Genomic DNA, 22,367 nt, shown 5'->3' with positions numbered 1-22,367 from the left:
ACAAAACCATTTCATTACTATTTAGCTCAAATTTTGAGATTGTGTTGACGGTCCTTAAGTTAGAAATTCAACTGTTAACTCCTGCATCTTTTCATAACAATCAATCACCAAACTTAGCTATAGAGTTTGATTCTAATTGGTTCCACGAGTTTTAGTGAATTATGATATGCAAGCACCCACAAGTGAGCAAGGGAAAATACAAGTGAACGCAGAAGAAAAGCATAAAAGATATCGTTCTATGTCAAACTTACAAGAAGAGCCCACAAACCAGACCAAATGGGCGCGCCAAGGAACGAGCACCGAAGGGGTAAGATGAGAGCCCACTTGTTAGCCAGCTAGAGGAAAATAGAGCCGAGGAGCTCCAGCTGGGGTTGGTCGAACCCTGATGGATTTCCGTCTAGGTGCATTTTGACGTGGAGTAGACCTACTCTTCCTCAAAGCGATGGATAATGTTTCCATACACAAGGATGGCGGGAACCGGCCTTGGAGGCTAAAAAGGAGGCCCTCCCCTCTCATTCACACACGCACCGTACCAACACACCAAGATACAGGTGAACGAGAAGTGATGAAGAGGGACTCGACTTTATACCTACTTGTAGGATTAGGAATTAGGATAGGGAGTGAGGGAGGAGAAGTGTGGAGTAGTGCCGGGGTTGTTGGGCGACTTTCTTCGGCTTGTACCTTGTCGAATATGAACCATTTGAGTAAGTATCCAAGTTTATCTAAGTGGTTAAGTTCTTGTAAAGTTATTCTTCTGTTGTTATTCGTTTGCGGGATCATCTTCCGTTCTTGGTAGCGGATGCTCTAGTAGAGAGTAGTGCCGGGGTTGTCGGCGATTTTCTTCGGCTTGTACCTCGTCGGATAAGAATCATTTGAGTAAGTATCTGAGTTTGTCTAAGTGGTTAAGTTCTTGGTAAAGTTATTCTTCCGTTGTTATTCGTTTGCGGGATCATCTTCCGATCTTGGTAGCAGAAGCTCTAGTAGAGGGCCCCTGATAAAGATGGGTAAACCCTGGTCAACGGTAGAGCAGTAGTTGACGGCATAGGCGTGGTGTCTATACCTTTGATTACTTTTGTTTGCCTCGAGTCCCACGGTATTGTAGAGGTAGGCGGCATGTGCTGACCTCCCTGTTCATCTGCCACGCTTCGCCGTGGTTTGTGTATTCTCCCAATGTTAGGGTTCGGTGTAGAGCTGTTGGCCGGAGGTCTCTCATAGATCATGGTCAAACTAATGCTCGAAGTAAATGAGTAATAGCTTAAGGCTCCGTTTGAGAGGGCTCTCCAAGGGCTGGAGCCGGTGGAGTCATGTTTTGTGGCTCCACCGGCTCCACCGTAGCACCCCCAAAAGAGCTTCAGCTCTCTTAATTTGGTGTTGGTAGAGCTGACGATGGAGCACCCTGTTTGGCAGGGCTCTTGCTGGAGCCAGTTTAGAGCCGGAGCTGGAGGGTTTTCATTATCAGAAATAAAAATTTATCTGTGGTCATAGATAAATATGATAAACAAGATATATCAGAAATATCGAACCAAATTCAAAAAAAATAAATTATTTCAAAAAAATTCATAGAATTTGATTTGAAACTATTTCTAAGCTATTAAACATCACTTATTCATAGATAAAAATAAGAATACTATATTATGAGTGCGGATCATCGCGCGGCTGAATTTGGGCCATCTATGTAGAAGCAGGATAAATAGGAAAAATTTGGCCGATATCCAATTTTATCGGACCCTAGAGATAAAAGGGAAATATCGGAAATTTCAGCCAATATCAGAGGATAAAGGAAACCCTCTGGAGCCCTGCCAAAGAGGCTCTAAGTATACCTTTTCTTGATTCTTTCCCTTAGACAAACCTCACTACCTAGGTCATTCCATTTCTTGTTCTTCAGAGTGAACTAGCTAGAAGACCGTTACACCTTCGTTCTCTGAGAAAAATATATGATACCATAAATACTCTCTGAGTCTCCGGATAAAATGCTACAACTATATCTCAGTGTACTTACGGATTATTCTGTGAAACGTTACGGATTATTCTGTGAAACGTTAAGAAATACCAACAAATATCTTGCACAAATGTAAGACCATGCATCACACACAAATAAAGGTTGACACGCGTCTCTCCCATCACACACAATGACACAAACAAAGGTTAACACGGCTCTCTCAGCTCTTCATGCATGCATGGTCTCCAGCGACTAGCAAGATCGAGCAAGGATTGGTGGCGGGACTTTTGGTGCGCCGCCGCCGCCGCCGCACTCTCTAGTGCACACGCACTTCCAACCCAGCTTGACCTTGCAGAACCCGCCGGTGTTCCCTTCGGTCATGCAGACGGCCCAGCAGTTGTGATTGTTGCAGGCCCCTTTGTAGCCCCTGCTCTGCGTCTCGCACCGATCAGCATCAGCACCTGCATGCATGCATGACCAGATTCAGTCTACCATCTGATGCCTTGTGATGACTAGTTATTATTCGCTTCCATGCTTTAATTTGGTATTTTGGTGGATTAAATCGATCACTAACCGAAGGCGAGCAGCAGGAGCAGGAGCAGGAGCATGGCCGTTGGGGCGATCTTGCCCTTCACCATGGCTGAACTGAACTTGACTTAAACTTTGCTGGGTGAGGATGGAGGAAGTGAAGGGCACAGCCATCTATTTATAGAGTTCAGGGTGGATTCGTCATTACCATCGTGCATCCGAGAATGGATACGCGTAACCTGGTTTTGGCACTCTCAGGATAGAGGAAATTTATTTATCTGTATGGCATTTATTTTTTTGAAGTGGGGGGGGGGGGGTATGGCATTTATTTTTGTTGAGGAGAGGAGGGGGTGGGGGTATGGCATGAACGTACCAATGTACTAGTATCGTATGGTTTTGGCTGTCAAATCCTTGTATAAATGTCTGTATATCCAAGTATCCAACGGCATGCAGCTGTGCCAATTCGCATAAGTGCCAGGCGACATGGCAGCACCCCAAGTGCTAGTGCCATTCATGCTGTCCTGCTAGCACGTACTGGACTCTGATGGCACTTGACTTGACAGATCTGTTAGTATAGCAATTTTTGGAGACTCCCAATTTGGAGGCACGGTGCGGTCGCCCGGTCGGCACTGGCCCAGGGCCGGCCTTGCGTGCTAGTTAGCACAACCTGAAGAATGCTGAATCATCAGACGGTTCATCTCCTCCGTTCCATGCTTAATTTGGAGCTTGGTTGAACTCGGTCACTTAGCTTATCACTTGAGGTCAGGAGGAGACAGAGGCAGGCAGGCAGTTGTTGTGATCTTGCCATTCATGGCTCTAGCTAGCTAAACTGAATTGAGCTTTGCTTTAATTTGCTCTAAGAGAATTGAAGAAGAAATCAAATATTACCAGCCATCGGAAGTGGCTGACGTCTTGTTAGGGAATAATAGCACTAAGTACTTCCAACACTCGATCAAGACGAAGGGGAAATTGACAAGCAGCTCTTGAGACATGGATCACACGGTTCTACAAGGAACTGTTTGGGGCCCCGCCTAATTAAGAAAAAACTCTTGCTTTGTGACGAGTCAAGGGATGATGAATTGTTTTTCATGTTACTACCCCCTCCGGGTCATTCTAGCTTTTTAAAATTATAATATTTATTGTGAGTATAAATATAATATATATCTAGATACATGACAAAATTTCCAAACCTAGATAAAGTCAAAACAATCTACATTTTAAAACGGAAAGTAGAAATTAAATTGTTTTCTTAACGACGTCTTCCAAGGAGAAGGAAATCGAGAGGCCCCCATGATCAGCACCGCTACAGGAGAAAACAAGGAGGGTCCAATTCCAGTTTTTCCCCATGCTTGAAACAAAAAAAAATCGAACTGTGTTTATGAGTGCAAAATTTATATCTTTTCACGATTCGTTACACGTAGGCGAACCAAGAGAAGAACAGATTATTCACGAGCATCTTCACGCCCTAGTCGGCTCATCAGCTCCGCCGCCAACGACGGCGGCCGCTCGCCCTGCGCCGCTTCGGAGCACGGGTTCTCGCAGATGCATTCCCGGCGGTTGACGCCGGCGTAGCAGGCGCCGGTGCTGTACCCCTTGTGGTAGCACCAGGTCTCGCAGGCGTCCGCGTTCGGGGCGCGGCACATCGGAGCGTCGCTGATGAGCACGCCGCAGCTGTCAGCTCCTCCTCCTGTTAATGTAGTTCACAGAGAGATTATTGTGACACATGAAAAAAAGAGGTAAATTATTAGCCAGAACAAAGCCCAAACCATGCAGATTTTCTGAACTTACTGGAAGACAGGAGGATCAGCACCAACAATGCCATGATGGCAGGCACAGCTCGTGCCATGTTGTTGCTGCCCATGGCCAAATCTTGGGATGATTGGTGTTGTTGAGTTGCTTGAGGGTTACTTAGTGTGGTATGCAAGTGCTGATCGAGACCACCTAATGGCTACTGATAGGACTAGTGGTTAAAGAATAATTATATTTTAAAAATGATATGTGTTTAATAATAAGCTATATTTAAAAATAATTTAAGACTCAAAATTGATATAACAATGCTAAGTTGGATTACATCGAACGACTACTAAAACAACTAAATTATATACTATAGAAAAGTGTAAAAAAATGGGTTGAGTCCATAATGGCGGGCTCCCTATGGGTCGAGTTTGTCGGGCCCTTACCCCCCAAAGGCCTTTTTTTTTTTGAAAGATTTAGTATTGTGCTTGTAAAATATTGAGTACATATTATAGTACCTTTCGCTCCATCTTTCTTTATCTTTTTCCCTCTGTTGCATGGTAACAGACAATTATGGAAGAACAACAGGCTCGAAGAATGTATGAACATTAGTGAATTAGTACAATGCATAAAACATAGCTTTAATACCCGATGATTTGTATGGAGTGCTCTTATCTTCCAATGGAATTGTTTCGAAAGAAACATTACAGTGCAATCATGAATCATCAAAATCATCTATGGTTCTCCCGTTTAACTCAGAAGTCGGCTGCTGAATAACGTCATTCTACGTATTTGTTTCATTAGTCACGGACGCAACATCTACATATGGTCAATGCATTTTGGTCAACGCAACATCTACGTATTTGTTTCATTTGTTTATTCATCACAACCAAGAAGTTGAAAGCTTATAATTACATTTATTAAAAAATAAGTCACATAAAAAAATACCACGATCCACATCATGGGTAACAGACTCCTCATGTAATTGTCGCTTACGACGATACAACATGTTTGTGATATCTCCAAATGGTCGACGGTCATCCATTGCTATAAAAAAAACTTCAATTGATCAAAACACTATTTTGCGCTAAGCCATGATAACAAAAACTACATGGATCATGGCTATCTATTAACACAGGTCTCTAAAATACGTGGTTCGCTATAAGCAGCTTAAATGAGAATAAAATCTCACCTCTATCAGTTCACCAAGGAGCTCGATCTATCATCAGGGGCAACAGTGGTGAGCAACGACCTTTAACAGCAGATCGACGGGCGTCGGTGGCCAGAACATCAACGGGCGACGGTGGACAGGCCTAGACGCTGGTGGCAGGTAGACATTCCTTGAAAACATACAGTGTGGGAAGGTGCAACGGGAACGCCGGCGGCGAAGACCATACAGAAGTTTACCAGCGACAAAATGATGTGGAGCGTCGGTTGTCACCAGATTGACGGTTGCCAATGCGAAGTAGAACGATGGCCGCCGGGTAGTCGGCACCGGTGGCCAGCAGATTGATGGGCGCCGGTGGACAAGCGCACCGACAGCCAGGGCCGCCGTTGTCCAGAACAACAATGGGTGCAATAGTGGACGCCGGGGCAAGGGAGACATGTGCCGTGAATATATTTTCCTTCCAATGCGTTATGCAAGTTTTTCCTTTCTTTCCCTCTATTTTTGATTCCATTTGCAGCCTCTATTTTCCATTCCACATGCAGCGCACGCCTGCTTCTCTCTACCTCTTCGGTCATGCATGTTTCCTTGCAGTCAAATCAATCACGAAGCAAAGCATGCAAATTTCTTCTTAAAATGAAGCGCCCGTCATTAGCGCCATGCATATTATGTTTTCATTCCAAACATACACCGTGTGTGCGTGTCCATAAAAGGAAAGAAAACAAAACCAACCCCGTCATCAGCACCATATACATGTTCTGGCGGCATGCGAACAATATAGGTGGGTATGTTAAAAATTTTGGTGAAAAAAAACAAGCCTTTTGGATGGAAACATTTTCTATCTATCAATTTCGTGAGTCTAGTCTACACACTCTTTCGTCAAACTTTTGTCATGACAAGTGGGGCCTCCGTGAGGGATATAGTGGACCTAATCTCGGTGAGAAAGAATTTCAATTGTTTCAACTTTTATAGTATAGATAGACTAGTGATGTGTCGTGGAATGTGAGCAGGATGCATGGACAGCTACGCATATATACAGCACTACTTAACTTTCCCAAGAAATTGCTGCTGCCTTGTAAACTAAAATTAGAGCGAACCTTATATTCCCAATTTCCCATGGTCCATGAATTTGGTGCCATATGGAAGGCATTGCTTGAGATGAGAATCCATCAAGAAGCATCAATGCTTGAGGTGGTGGACAATCGTTTTTTTCCCAAAATTTTTGGATATCTTTTATTTTGTCGAAATCACATGGGATTGATGAACTGTAACAATGGCGAGGTATAACTTACGCAAAAATATTCCTGTTTGGCAAGGACCTTATTACAAAATGGCATGGCATAGTCAAGATTAGGGGCGGATTCAAAAAATGAAACTACGGAGGGCTCTCAACTGCTTCTTCAACCTCCAACTGCTTATTATTATGGCGCAAAAAATAGAGGGGGGCTGCAGGGGTGCTCCGCAAACTGCGTAGGGGTAGGGGGCCTCACCCCCCCCCCGGGCCCACGTTGGATGTGCCCCTGGTCAAGATGGTCACATTATTATATATGTAATCCTTTTATTTGAGTGAATTTGTGTGATATTTTAAACTCAGTCAATATTTTTAGTAATATTTCAATGTATACCAAATCGTGATCGGTGGTAATGATTCCACGTTGGTTGTGGTCCTTTCATGCCCACAAAAGGCAAAATCACGATCCACCATATTGCTTCGTCTCCTGCTAAATGGCTTTATTTATGTTTTTTTCTTAAACAGATGATCTATAATTTGAAATGTACAATAAAAATTCTCGTAGAAATATATTTATGTTTTAGATATATTAAGTATGTCGTGTAGTTAATTCTAGTAGATGATGAGCTCTGCCATGATCAGTGCATATGAGCATTCAGTATGAAATGCATGACTTCTTATTCGGAGGCAATTTTGAGGGGAGTTCCATTAAAATTCTTCATGAATATCTCTCTTTCCTCTTAATGAAAAACGTGCTTAGACACGGTCGCGAAAAAAAAATCTTCATGAATATCACACGAAAACCTCGAGAAAAAATCGGATCGAGCGTCCCTGCCTAGCAGAGCTGCAGGTCCTTCCACGCATGCGTGACGCCATTTGTAATACTGTAAATTCATGCAGCGACATGGTAATGAACCGGCTCATGTTTCTTGTCAATTTTGCCGTTGCTAGAGAAAAAAGAAGCAACATCTGTGTCTCCTCAGGAATAGGGAACGGTACATTGCTAATTTTGGTCCTACTGATCCTTGAGCCCTGACTGGCTTCGCCGCCGGCACCACTCCGGCCACCTTGCGCCTCCTCCGAGCATGGACTTTGGCACACTCCGCCGCCGCCGCCGCCGCCGTAGCAGACTCCGGTGGCGGACCCCTCGTTTATGCACCAGGCGATGCAAGCGTCCTTGCTGTCGTCGCAGAACGGCGATGGGCTGGGGAACGCACCGCATTCCCTGGCTTGCGTGCCTGCTCAATCAATCAAAGAATGAAGCCGGAATAGACAAGTGTAAATCTGTCAGAAAAAAAAATCTACCCTCGCCACAAGCTTAATTTACCAGAGAACAAGGGGACTAGTGCCCGTATCTGGGAAAGTACATTGATGTCGTCTAATAGGTAGTCTCATGATGACACGTAATTTTGAGACGACTTATTAGACAACTTATACAATATGTTGTCTAATAGAAACTCTTTAATTCCTTAATTTGTGTAAATAAAAAAAATGTTGTATGTTGCATGGCAACTAAAACTCATACAATGGTGGTCTAATTGTATTACAGTCATAAAATTTAGCTTATGAGGCGGTTGTCTCGCAAAACAACGACTTCTTTCTCTCACCTCGCTCTCTCTCCTCCACATCACCAAAAATCCTATGTGGCATTGTATGAGACGAGCTATGAGACCGCTGACGTGTAGCAATGTACTTGCCCTCAGCAGAGGAAAAGGTTAGGATGGAGTAGATTAAGAGGTAGAAGAAGATTCTTAAGGGGTTATGGAGCACCTTCGTCTTTATGTGGTGGAAAGTTGATTGATATGCATATATTTTTCCTAAGGAATTAAATTCCATGTTATATAGTATTCCTTTATTGATTACAGTCGCACTGCAACCCTGACTAATCAGGCAAATCTTTTGCTAAAAAGTTTCCAAAAAGTTGATTAAGCCGCAGCATTCATAACTGGATACTGCATGAATTGGCTATCTTGTTTTATTTGGCATGCATTTTCTAAGCAGAAAGGTAACGCTGCCTGCAAAAATGGTATAGCAGAATCAAGATGGTCTACTTCTGCAGTACTAGCCTGTTTTGCGCCTTTGGGTCATACTTTCATTTTGGCACCTACAATGATAACCCATTTATTGTACTTTATATTTTACCAAATAACAGCAATCCATTTGTTCTTCTTTTCAACCTTCGTTTCCGTTTGTTTTAAGGATGAAGACACGTAAATTCTCATTAAACACATCCGTTTCTTTGAGAAATGATATTATAGCAGGTTAAATGGCGAGAGTTTTAATTTCATCTTAATTTGCTGGAATGGTCCGAGCTGCGGGTCCCAATCCGAAAGACCTCATGTGAATGTCAGGCATCCCTCATGCCACTGGACGTTATTCAGGAGCATGGTGATCGACAAGCTCAACTGAAAAGAAAAATATTTCCAAAAAAAAACTGAAAAGAAAAAATAAAGTTGAGATGCCACATGCCGGCCGGGCACAAGATGTCAACACTGAATCTTCATTTGTTTATCTTGTTTAAGGCCGTACAAATAACTCTTTAACTGTTTCCCCTCCGAGAGGATTGTATCAATATGGGATCATCGTCTTTCTCACCATCCGCGGCGTCGGCGTCGTCGCCGGCGGCGGGCATGGCCCGGTGCACATGCAGACACGGTGGTCCGGGTCGGCGACGTCCAAGAAGCAGTAGCCGTTCGGGTACCCCTCGCCCCCGCAGGCGGCGACGCAGGGGGGCTTGCTCACGCAGACGCCCTTGAACGTCTTGCTGCGATCCACGACGGAGCACACGGCGCCGGCCTGCTGCAGACCTGCGTGCATGCATCTCAAAATTAAAGACGCATTGCTCCCAACTTTTCAACTAATTAATCCCAAGAAATAGAGTAGAGCAATGGAAATGGAGTGGAGATTTGTTCGTTCTGAGCTCACGCGTACCGGTGGTCAGAAGTAGCATGAAGATTAGGGCGGCTGCTGCTGCGACCTTGCAGGGCTGCAACGCCATGGCTGATGACAGATCGATTGAGCTCAACTCAAAGTTCAGTGGTGGGGATGGGGATGGGGATGGATCCAAGCAGGTGGTGGCTATTTGCACGGTGGAGATTTTGGAGAGTTGTATGTGCATTATATAGAAGCTAGGGTGCTGCATGCATACTTGTGAAATTCATGGAGTGTATTATTAATTACTGATTGGCAGCCAAAATGGAAGGGCATATATCATGCTTTTAATTTCTCTGCTATCATCAGCAACAATTATGCGCTTGTAATCATCCTGGATTTGTGCAATCAGAGAAACTAATGGACCTGCATATCTTTTTAAAAAAAACTTTGTTATCTAAATACATGGAGTGTATTATTAATTATTATTCCCTCCACTTACATGATCCAATACTTTCGATTGGGTATATTTTAATAAACTTTGTTATCTAAATATACTAGTTATGAAAAATAATTGTCAAGAATAATTTTTTTTAAAAAAAACTAATCCATCAACATGCTACCTCCATGACTTGGTAACATTTTAGAAAAATACTTGGGGTACCTACTTTGTGATGATAATTTGTTCCTTTGTTTTTTTCACTTACTTCGGTAAGGAAGAACAAAACTTTGAGAAGTCCCACTTGCGATGACAGTTGACAAGTGCTCAACAGTACAGAGACAACGCGCAGGAAATTCAGCACTTAACACAGAACAATGAACCACGATCAGTATTTTCATTTGATTGCCAACGTTCACTGCTGGTGAATCTGTGAGATATGGTTGGAAACTGGAGGCGATCGAGTAACAAAATGCAAAATGGCAACCAGAGATACACAGATGCCCACAAGTTGATGCACTTTCCATGCGCATAATTCAGCAGGCGTCGAACTCACCGGAGATGATTGAGCACCGAATCCTCATGAACAGGGGAGATGAACAAATCGCGCTTGAAAATGGGAGATGCTCAAAAGTTCAGAGCTCGACATGCATGCCAAGGAAAGATCGATCCTTTTTACTGCATGCGCATGGCCCAATAATTAACCAGAGAGATTTCAGAACGGGATCAAGGGAGGGAGATAAGGATCATGGAGTCTGCCGGTCTGCCCATGCGTGGTGATGCTGCTCCGCACTGCACGGCTGCTAGCCTGGGAGAAGCGCAAAAAGTTTAAGCAACAGCGACCTTGCCGCCATGGCCGCCGCCCCGCCTCGAACCGGTGGGGAGCTCAGATGGAGGCGCCGCGGGGAAGAGGAAGGGGTCGGGGAGTGGAGACCGGACAGGGGCCTTTATGCAAGGAAAAGTCGCCAGCAGGGTTTTTCTAAGAAATTCCTTCGCACTGTGCATCTTCCTCCAACGAATCTGGACCGCCTAATCCCAATCGGACGGTCATAAACAAACCGACCCGGACGGTATCTCAAATACCGTCCACCCTGGACGGTATTTGGTTTGCCGTCCATCCCCTCTGGCCGCTCTTCACGCTCACGCCCCGCCGCCGCGGCAATCCACCGTCGCCGGCGGTGGCGGGTGGCGGCGGCCGGCGCCCACGCAGGAGCCAGTGCCGCGGGTCCGCGGAACATGAGCTTTCGATGGATTGAAGCTGGGCGCGGGCGTCGATCCTTCTCCTTGCCATGGAAGGCCGATGAAACGTGCTCCGCCATGGCCCGTGGCCGACGCCCCGCGCGAGCTCCGGCAGGCGGCATTGTCGGTTCATACACCGAGCGGGTTAGGCCTGCATGACCGCAAAAACATCCATGAGCCAGTTCCTCGTCGTCTCCTCCCGCTTCGATCCGTCATTGCAGGCTACGCCGCCAGTTCGCCATCGCCACCAGGTTGTTCTTGTTCCCGAACAAGCACGAGGCTAAATAGATTTCTGTACAGATCACCGAGATCAGTGGAACGAAACGCGTCAGCCTGCTTTCGGCTAGATGTGTCTTCCGTTTATATGATGATGGTTATTACGAGAGTCCACCTTCGCACTAGCAGCAGAACAACACTCATTCAGAGAATTATATTCAGATACAGATACAGACTTCACGCCATGTTCTATCAGTGTTTCAGAGAATTCAGACCTGTAACATCTCAGACCATGTCGTGGTGTGCAAGAAACTTTGTTTCTTAAGAGCCCACGATCGAATTATGCATGTCTGTATATGGATTGAACATCCAGATCATGCTGCTTTCTTAAGAGCATGTCATGGTGATGCTTTCATGTCATGTACTCATGCCAACGCAGTGGCGTAACTTTGTTTCTTATTAAGACCCCACAGATGCTCAATCCATGCACAGACAAAAGCATAATTCGATCGTCCGCAAGGATCTTCAGAGCAGTAGCATTAGCATTTACCTATCCACAGCCCACACATGACATGACATGACATGACATGACATGACATGACATGACATGACATGACATGACATGACATGACATGAAAGCCAGTATCGTTATCGTTACTGCATTGCTAGTCACTACACGGTAGATTGGTAGAAGATGAAGTGAAAAAAAAAGCGTATCTGAATGCATCATCTAGTCATCTATGGATTCAACATTTCCAACAATTACCTTGAAGAGCCTGTTCCAGACTTCCAGCTGGAGGTCGGTTCGATACATTTACAAGCTCAAGCTTCGTTGCCAAAAAATTATTTGGCCATTTGCCTATTCGTAGCTTTGGTTCAACGGAAGTATGCACCCATTCAATGTGATCAAGAACCAAGATGCTGGCTGAACAAGGGAGGTCGAGTGCAGAAAGAAAGCAAGTAGGATAAGGAACACCGTCAGTCAGAACATGGAGGAGTGGGGAGAGAAGGATCATGGAGTCTTCTCATGGGAATGGTACATTGGTACTCCGAACTTCTCGGTTGCTAGCTTGGGAGAAATGCCAGTAGTTTAATCAGCAGAAACCTCACCCATTAACCCTCCGAGACTCTCCGTTGCAGCCATTGCCGCCGCCGCGCCTCCTCGATCTGCCGGGGAGACACGGGGGTGCCGCTGGGAAGAGAAAGGGGTCGGAGAGAGGGGAGGGTCTTTATGAGAGGAAAAATAGATTGGCAGGGGGTTTTCTAATAAATTCCTTCCCACTAAACTTCTCCTGCAACGTATCTGGGCCGCCCAATCCCGATCAAACGGCCAGAAACCAACCCACCCTGGACGGTAACTCATTTACCGTCCACCCCTGGACGGCATTTGGGTCGCCGTCCACCCCGTGCGGCCGCTCTCCCCGCCCCGCGGCCGCGGCAGTCCACCGTCGCCGGCGCCGGCGGCCACCGCGGGGCCATACACGGCGGCCTGCACCCAGGATCTCGAGTTGAAAGCCTACGCGCGAGCCTCTCGATGGACCGAAGCCGCGCGCCAGTGCCGCGCGCGCCTTTGCCTTGGCATGGAACGCCGCCGAACGCGCTCGACGCTCCGGCGAGCTCCGGCCGGCGGCGGCGGGTGCGGTTCAGACACGTTGCAATGCGGAATAGTTTTCACCACACGTTGCAATGCAATTCATCGATCACCCTCTCCGATCCTTTGCGCAGAGTGCAGACCAAGTTATCAGTTCCAAATTCCAATTGCATGGCACAGCTGGTACCAGCAGTACAAAACCATCATGTAACTAGAAGAGCAATGCTCCTTTTCTAGTGCTCAACATTCTCCGGCGGCGGCTGGTCGGCGCACTTGAGGCAGACGCAGTCGCCGATGGTGCCGTCGGGATTCTTCAGACACGCCCCGCCTACGAAGCCTTGGCCGACGGCTAAGCACTTGTCGCGGCACTGGTCGAGGCCGCGATTTTTGTGGCAGGCGTTGGGGTCCGGCGCCGCGTACTGGAGGCACCAAGCTTCCACACCAGCATCTGCTCGATCAAACATCTTCTTCTTTTTTAAAAAAAAAATTTACAAAACAAGAAAAACAGGATTCATTCCTATGAAACAGGAATATAGCACGAGTGTTCAGTATCGCGTGCTTACCGTAAGATACGAAGACCAGTGCCAGCAGCAAGACAGAAGCAACGAAGGCTGTGACCTTGCAAGCCATGGGCTAGGATCGATTGGCTTGTTGCTTGACTCGGGTGTGACTAGGATGGTGAGGATGAGTGTGTCGACTTGGGGAATCTGGATAGGCCAACAGCGGCTTATATGCAAATTGAGGGAAGCCTAGCATTAATTATGTTCCATGCATGATGCTGTAAAATTTGAACAGTATTATTTTTTTTTTTTGCGAGGAGTATTAATTGAAATTAAAGTCTGCTTTTTTAAAAAATAACAAATACTAGCATTCCGAGTGTTATACGTTAAAGAATGACTAAATCAATATTTCTAATAGCTTGATTACTTCTTTATTCTCAAAAAACAAGTGGAATTCTGGCTCCTCACCTGAACAAGGTGCTTGGACATGCACTTGTCCAGGTGCATAGCTAGAATTACATTTATTTTTTGACAAAGATAGTAGTCCTTTTTTTTTAGGGACAAAGATAGTAGTTCTTGTTGAAATGCAAATTTTATTTTCGTGTGAGCTAATTTCTAAATGAAGGTTTGACGGACCAAGGGGCGAGGCCACGTTATGCTAGCCTGGTGCACGGGAAAAATATTTATCACTAGAGTGGTGCACCACCTTGATTTTCATGTTGGCTTTAAGAAGAATCTTGTTAGTTTTAAAGTGACCTTTAGTTTCTTTCAAAAGAGTCAAGCCTCCAGGTACGGAGTCAAACTCTGCAGTCGCGTGCCATACTGAGCAACAAACCAACTGAAGCATCTGCTCCCCAAATATATGGAGCGCCGCCGAGTTCCGTCTCCGTCCGGCCCGCGGCTGCAGAGTCTTGCTCTGTTCGCCCGCTGAAGGAGAAGGAACGGCTGCTAGCAAGGAGGCAGGGATTGCAGAAATGGCCGGCCGGCGGTGCCCATGCTCAACTGAGGAGAAGGAGCTCAATGTCTTTCAAAATGTGCATTTTTTTTATCCAAATATCCTCGCTAAAACTTGTAGGGGCTCTTCTTAGGCCTACAACTTTCATATGGATGAGTTGGGTTGGTTATACATGCATGATTCCTGGGAGTTTTGGCTGGACAAACGCTGTCGTTTTGGAGCTGACGAACGCTACCTGAATCGGCTCGTTTTGGCATTCTCTGCTTCCGTCCGCTGAGGCGTCTCGTGCTGACTGCAGCATAGTATTTCGGCTTCGCCTCCGTTGTACCCTGCCAATGCATCTGCATCCGTGTTCCGGCCGGCAGCGGCTCGGAGCGCCCGATGGAGGAGGCACTGTCCTGTTCTGTTCAGACTTCAGCTCGGAGGATCATACAAGAAAATAGACCGCCATGTGTCATTAAGGGGATGTAGCTCAGATGGTAGAGCGCTCGCTTAGCATGCGAGAGGTACGGGGATCGATACCCCGCATCTCCATTTGCGTTTTATTTTCCGTGTTTTATTATTTTTTTTTCCTTTCCGCACGCGTTCCCGTTTAAAATCCCACAATTCTGCTATCGGCAGACAACATGGTTGGGCTTATGCAATTCTGCTCATTGGCCTGCGAGAGGATCTACTGGACGGGGCCACATCAGCGTGATGACCGGCTACGCAATTTGTTCTCGATGAAGTTGCATTTGTTCTGGATGCTGATGACTTACAATTAGGGGTGGTAAATGGCCTAAAATTTTAAACTAGAAAATCTAAAGACCGAGCCCTAAAAGGGATGGACTCTAAGCTTATATAACTTTGAGCTAAAATATTTAAGGATCTTATTAGACTGTGAAGAGACCATTAGGGCCATTACCACCCCTACTTACGATGGGCCACAGATGGTGCAAACAAAACGAAATAGAAGCAATTGGTGAATGATGATTGCTCATTGCAATTTTGGCTCCAACCAAGGACTGCCAAATTATACCACCTTACACAGAGGGCACACATCACAAGTAATGAATCAAGTCGACGAACCATATAATCCACTCAACAGCTCCGTAGATAGATGCCTGGTCAATACGAGCAAGTTTTACCCCTTCTACAACTAACATACAAGCCATGGATCTGAGTCCATTTCTTCTCAGTTCGAAGTGCTCCACATCACCATCTTATTCGAAACAACAGCTAGAAAGAAAATGGCCGTCAAAATTGCAGCCTTTCCTAGGCTACTGGGGGAATGGGCAAGGATCCCAGCACATCAGTGCTTGGTGTTGACAAGAGCCATGTGCGCGATCAGGTCCAGAACCCGGTTGCTGAGGCAAACAAACGAAGCTAATGAATCCTTGGGGCACTTGAAGAATTAATCTCAAAAAATGCAATGAAATATGCAGCAAACTCTCACCTGTAGCCCCACTCGTTGTCGTACCAAGACACAAGCTTCATGAAAGATGAGCTCAGTCCAATACCAGCCTTGGCATCAAAGATGCTTGACCTGATATACAAAGACAGCGGTATGATTTCAGCTACCTTTTCCCGCACACAAGACCAATTTGGTTGAGACTAGATTCAAGTAATCACCTGGAATCACCAACAAAGTCATTGGAAACAACGTCCTCATCTGTGTAGCCTAGAATACCTTTGAGCGCACCCTCTGATGCCGCCCTGAAACAAAGAGATGAAATTTAAGATCCGCTGTAGGTTGGCAGGATAAGATGTATGTTTGTTCTCTACACAAATCTTAAAACAGTAGGAATGATGCAGCAGAGCACACTTCAAATGAGGCCCACACGAAATTTCTAGTGCAACCTGAGTAACATGAGCAAACAATTGAGCTACATATTGTGCAACTGTGCAGCCTACAGGCAACTGAGCTACATATTGTGCAACTGTCCAGCCTACAGGGAGCAAGATGTTAAACTGATATTCTTTTATCCTCTCAGCATCAATCGCATGCTACAACAAACTCCATTCAATGGAGTCTGAAATAGTTTGACCATTATGTGGGTTCTCCAATTGTGACCAAAGTATGACTCCTTTATCAATAAAGTTGTGTGAAAGCTTATGTATTAATCAACAGAATAACAAAGCTGAAACTGAAGGTGTCCAAAAAATGAACCACATAGAAGTAACAAATGAGATAGTTCCACGTACTTGATGGCTGCTTTCACATCATCATAGGAGGCGCTTTTCTCAATCCGGCATGTCAAATCCACCACAGAGACATTTGGTGTTGGAACTCGGAAGGCCATGCCAGTGAGCTTTCCGTTCAGCTCAGGTAAGACTTTTCCAACAGCCTAAAAGTAAAGCAAGACAAAGATAGGTCAGCCAAACACACAAGTTTTAAAAGAAACAAGACGTGACTTTGACCTTGAGTTACCTTTGCTGCACCAGTGGAGCTAGGAATTATGTTTTGGCCAGCACCACGTCCTCCTCTCCAATCCTTCATCGAAGGACCGTCAACAGTCTTCTGGGTGGCTGAACATGATAAAGCAACATTTTCATGACAACTAAGCTTCAACAAATGACTTAACAGATAAAACACACTAGAGAACAACCACCAACCAGCAACCAACCTGTTGTGGCATGAACAGTTGTCATGAGGCCCTCCACAATGCCAAATTCCTCATGGACAACCTGCATCGCATGATCAACAAATGAGTGTGTTTGGAAAGGCAGAACTATGAACCACAGGATCCATTTATTGTGATTGCCATGAATTGTTGCTTGACAGAAACTGATCACTGGTAAAAAGTAAGCAACAAGAAAAGTGACCTTGGCAAGTGGAGCAAGGCAGTTGGTGGTGCAACTTGCATTAGAAACAACATTCATCTTTGGGTCATAGCTGTTCTCATTAACTCCAACAACAAACATGGGAGCATCTGCTGATGGTGCAGATATCACCACTTTCTTGGCACCACCCTGTAAACAAAGCAGAAACCTTACCATTTTGATTGAAGTATGAAAAAGTATGCCGCTTGCAAATTAGATGGTGTTGTTGAAGAACCGGTATACAAACCTTCAAGTGTGCTGATGCTTTCTCAGTTGTCGTAAACACACCAGAAGATTCAACAACATATTCTGCTCCATAGTTACCCCACGGAATCTCTGCAGGATCTCTGGAAATATAGAAGCAAACAGTTGCAAATTCTTAAAATCACATGTAATAGAACACATGAAACAAAAGCTCATATATGTAATAGAACATATGAAACAAAAACTAAGAACTAATACTGTTAATTGTAAATGCTACAGAACAAAGAAGTGCAACAAATCATTATATGAGGATAAGAAATTTGAAAAATTGGAATGGTGTGTTACTCTGATATACAACAGTGAGTGTTTGTGCTCTGGAGATAGCATAAATGCAATGTTGTGAAAATTATGCATTTACATGGTAACAGATCAAAGAATTCATGATATTGAATGACATGTTTGCTAGCATTTGTCTTTGAAGCAAGCTGAAACAAACATTTCCCAAGTGAATGAAAAGTAATTCAAGTGCAAGCTATCTAAAGTAACAGAAGCAGAGCTGCAGAGGCATATGCCCATAAGAACCCAAAAATCCAACCTTGTTAGCAAAATTGCAAGAGAGCAATGCTGCAATGTACAATAAACAAATACAAGACTAAGCTTAGCACAGTATCAATCAAATCAGATAATCCTTGTGCAGTGACAAATGTCAACATTACCTTTTGCTTGTAATTGTGATCTTCTTCCCATTGATCTCCAGGGTCGAATCATCCACAACATGAATAGAACCTTTAAATGGACCGTGAGTGGAGTCATACTTGAACATATAGACCTGCAGAAGGGTACAATTAAGGTGTTACACCTATAGTGAAACAAAAAAAAAGTAATAGTAGAATAAAATCTGTAGATTCTAAAGCATTGCATCGTTCCGGTGGATAATTTGCTTTCACTGAACAGATATAATAGGGAAGACAGTTGCAAAAAGAAAAAATGGAAAAGAAAAGAAAAAACAGTTGCAAGAAAAATGGGACGATGCTTTTGTGTGATCATATACCAATTAACTTGTAAAGCCAATGATTGCATAAAATATTTAAGCAACTATGTGAAAGTACATAAAGCATAACATCCATGAACCAATAGAAACATAGTTAGCATTAGATAAAACAGTATTGTTTCGTTGTTTCAATTAATGTAGTAAAATCTTTAAGTAACTGTGCATCTCGGCTCAGGCGTAGCAGCTCCCAAAGGTTCAGAAGAAAAATGCATGCAAAACATTCAACCAGTGCATAGATGTTAAACGAAATGTCCAGACTCTGAAATTTGAAATATTAAAATAAATAGTCTCACGTTGCTTCCTTACCATGTACTTAGCATCAATGAAAGGATCGTTCACAGCCACAACTTCAATATCATCTCTGCTGGTTGCAATTCGCAGGACCAACCTGCCAATCCGTCCAAACCCTACAGACAAGAAAAGGGGTAAGTAAAACTCAGAACTATTCTCCTACCTATACTCCTTGTGACAAACTGCAGATGGACTCAGAAAGACGAGAACGTTTTGACTGCTCAATGTGGTTAGCTAGTGCAGTAAAATAGTCAACTGAGAACTAGAAAATGTCCTTGTAAAACCTGACAACATGATATCTAAAGAAGTGCATTTCGTTGCAGCATCCTAGATATTAACAAAACAAGGCAGGTCAGGAATTAAAGACGGAATGCATTGACCAGCAAGGCCCAAGGAGGTCTATAGTTGATCTGTCTCATTCGGATTACAATAGTTTTTGCATCAACTTAATTCCTAGAAGGCTAGAATGTCATTTAGAACTCACCGTTGATGCCAATCTTCATCTTCTCCCCACTCGAATATTCTACAGAAAAAGAAAAGAGAAACAAATTTATAAATCGACCACAGGCTGCACAATTCTTGTGAAATTTGTGGTCGGCGAACCCAACAGCTACTTACGTGGGACGGCAGGGGGTGCCTCTGTAGCAATCGCCCTCAGTGGCTCGATGTTCCTCGCACTTGAGTTCACAAGAAGTTACAGAGGGACAACATCAATATCTGTAATTACATCTACAAAGGTGTCGAGAACTTTGGTATCAGGAGTGGGTGCTTACAATGACGAGGAGGCCTTGATGGAGGGGAAGCTGCAGCCGAAGTGTGCTGAGCCGGTGCTCCTCACACGTGAGACCTGAAACACAGCAGCCAAATCGCATCAGTGGGGCACCTTAAGAGCATCGCCAACAATACCCAATACAAGTGCCAAAAATTTCGTTTTGGGAAGAAACATGAAAATCCCAGCTCCAACAGATGCCTATCCCAGCTTCCAATATTCCCGCACACCCAAAACCTACTGCATCTGGAGCCATATTTCCACCGCTGCGATGAGCTCCTAATCCTTCCCTACGCTCTGCTGGTCCCACACCTTCATCTCTTTGTCTCGGCTGCGCCGCGCTTCTCTGTGCTCTGAAACTGGCAGACGCACACTGCAGCACACGCCGTCGACAACAAGCGACCATTGCCGGCATCGAGCCCTACACCTGGCCGTGGTGTGCAATGCCTGTGACAGCACACGCTAGGCTGCGCTCGGGATGCACGCCTCCAGGCCGCGCCCGCTAGCTAGCTTCCTCGAGTGGAGAAGGAGCTTGCGTCGCATCGAGAGAGGTAGAGCAAGGGATAGCTCGTCGAGAGGTAGCAGCAGGGACGAGAGCTCGTGGAGACTAGAGAGGAAGGCACCACATGACAAAGGGAGAGCAGCGAAGAAACAGAGCTCGTGGCCAGGAATGAATGGATAAGAATAAGAACAAGAATTAGCATGACACATGACGAAGGATGGGTGCTACATTACCGTCGAGGATTATCCACTGCTCACGGTGGCAATGGCAGCAGCCTATACCTGGCGAATTCGAGTTTAGGATGATGAGGTGGCATATTTCAAAATTTTGGAACCATAGGGCTACTGTTGGAGGTGGTATTTTTTATTTTATGCCTAAAACTTTGTAGAAAGGTCCCAATCCAGAATTATTGGGGCTCAATATATTGGGTACTCTTGGAGACGCTCTAATGTGCTAGGAATTACACATCAGCGGTGAGGACATTGGGACCAAACAGGAAGCTGGTGTCCTCCCAAGGGGCCAGGGACAAATAGGAAACCGCTGGCGCCTGAGAACAGAGCTTGGGACAAAATTCCGGCCCCAGAAACAAGGACAAAAACTCTGATTCCCTGAGGACGGAATGGTGCGATTTTACGCCCAAATAAACGGCCAAAACGCAGAGGAAAAACACACTGTAGTTTTCGCCTTGCGCGCGGTTGAGAGTCCCACCAAACCGCCACCAAACCAGGATCCGAACCAAATCTCTACGCGCAGCAGTGCATCCGCGAGAGGAACCCGCGACCCACCCGCGCGAGCTGAAGCAAGCCGCCAGTAGAATCACCGGAAACCCACGGCACGAGAGAGAGAGAGAGAGAGAGAGAGAGAGAGAGAGAGAGAGAGAGTAGCGGCCTCGGGTGAGTATACCTTGATGGGGTCGACGGCGGCGCGGGATCCGGCGGCCGCGGCGCGGAGGGGCACGGAGAGCGCCGCCATAGCGAGATTGGGGAATGGGTGCGGTGGCTTGTCTGCGCGCACGTCTGCTAGGGTTTGACCGAGGCGGAGGCGGAGGCGGAGGAGGGGACCGGGCGGGGGTTTTGCCTTTCGGGGGCGCGGAAGCGGTGGAGCGAGGCGAGCGGGGGAGGGGGAGGTCGGGAGGAGCCGAGGAGGAGGGGGAGGTGGCGGCGGCGTTCACCCGTTCAGCGTGCTCGTTCTCGTGTTACAAAAAAAAAAAAAAAGAGGAAGCGGAGGCAACAACAAAACAAAAAAGGAGGTGGCCGCGCCGCGCAACGTGCAGCGCGTCCCGGCCCCGCCGCCCGGGGAGGTAGGTGGCGGGTGCCCCGTGCGATCGCCGCGGCGCCGGGGCTCCTTCACGTGCCCTCTCTTCTCCGCTGCTAGGCCTATCCCCACCAAACCTCCGAGACTCTGGGCTTCTAATATACTCGTAACCACCCCGGTAAAGACAATCAAGGGCCACATCAGGGCTTTGATTATTGAGAAAGGAGATCAATTTCCATTCGTCTGTGCTACGGCGCTATGCGGCTCCCTTTGACTGCATCGACGCTTTCGAACGCCCCACAATTGGTTTTGATTTCGCCTTGTTCTCCTCTCACGCTTGTTTTGATGAATACTTTATTTTTTCTTAGTGGCCATTTAGGGTTTGGGCTTTGCTCGCAAACACCGACATCTTAGGTCATTTTGGAGCACAAGAATTGTCATTACCCGGTAAACACATTGGGAGTCTGAATCGGTGCTCCTGTTTAGACGTTTAGTTCAATTAATATCCTTTCTCTAATATGTCACATTTATATAAAAAAATGCTCAGTTTAAATTTGCCCTAGATCAAAATTTTCTAACATCAATTTAGTTCCAATAAATCCACCATAAATTATTTGCTGGTAGCATATCTATTTGATCAAAGTTAGAGAGGCTGGACTTCGAATAAAACCGAAGTGCCCGATAATTTTGAACTAGAAAAGATCAATAATGCTTAATATGTTTTGACACTAAACGGATGAATATGCTTTTTTCTCCTTATTTTTTCTAATAACAATTTCAAGATGGAGGAGCAGGCCTTTGGTTTAGGGATGCAAAGCTTTAGCTGTTTTTGTGTTATCATTTTGGGTGGATAACATCAATACTACTACATTCATTCTAAATTGTAATTCATTTGACTTTTCTGACTCTAAATTTGACCACTCGTCTTATTCAAAAAAATTGTACAAATATTGCCAAATTTAAATCATTTTTGAAGATCTTGTATTGATAAAGCAACTGACAACAAAAAAAGTAATATTTTGCACAAATTTTTGAATAAGACGAGTGGTCAAACTTGATGTCAAAAATGTCAAACAATTTACAATT

The 22,367-nt window shown here is 45.3% G+C and overlaps 1 protein-coding gene and 1 non-coding gene across 4 annotated transcripts; one reads left to right on the top strand and one right to left on the bottom strand.

Moving 5' to 3' along the window:
* Nucleotides 1–14,869: 14,869 nt before the first annotated feature.
* Nucleotides 14,870–14,942, top strand: TRNAA-AGC. The gene has a single exon. It is a non-coding gene; the product is annotated as a tRNA-Ala (tRNA).
* A 415-nt stretch (nucleotides 14,943–15,357) lies between these two features.
* Nucleotides 15,358–21,396, bottom strand: LOC120665876 (glyceraldehyde-3-phosphate dehydrogenase GAPCP1, chloroplastic-like). Of its 3 annotated transcripts, none has more exons than XM_039945608.1 (14): nucleotides 20,931–21,396; nucleotides 19,530–19,603; nucleotides 19,375–19,433; nucleotides 19,241–19,279; nucleotides 18,772–18,872; nucleotides 18,131–18,243; nucleotides 17,458–17,557; nucleotides 17,214–17,360; nucleotides 17,015–17,075; nucleotides 16,819–16,916; nucleotides 16,593–16,735; nucleotides 16,020–16,103; nucleotides 15,844–15,933; nucleotides 15,358–15,754 (listed from the first exon to the last, which is right to left on the bottom strand). In XM_039945608.1, the coding sequence occupies exons 1-14, from the start codon at nucleotides 20,997–20,999 to the stop codon at nucleotides 15,700–15,702; spliced, it is 1,233 nt and encodes a 410-aa protein (XP_039801542.1). In that variant the 5' UTR covers nucleotides 21,000–21,396; the 3' UTR covers nucleotides 15,358–15,699. The 3 variants fall into 3 exon arrangements, with proteins under 3 accessions (XP_039801542.1, XP_039801600.1, XP_039801673.1); XM_039945666.1 differs by lacking the exon at nucleotides 20,931–21,396 and adding an exon at nucleotides 19,767–20,175; XM_039945739.1 differs by lacking the exon at nucleotides 20,931–21,396 and adding an exon at nucleotides 19,838–20,168.
* Nucleotides 21,397–22,367: the final 971 nt, after the last annotated feature.

Source organism: Panicum virgatum, chromosome 1K (genome assembly GCF_016808335.1).
Source record: "Panicum virgatum strain AP13 chromosome 1K, P.virgatum_v5, whole genome shotgun sequence".
NCBI lineage: Eukaryota > Viridiplantae > Streptophyta > Magnoliopsida > Poales > Poaceae > Panicum > Panicum virgatum.
This window is presented reverse-complemented; position numbering and strand designations above follow the sequence as displayed.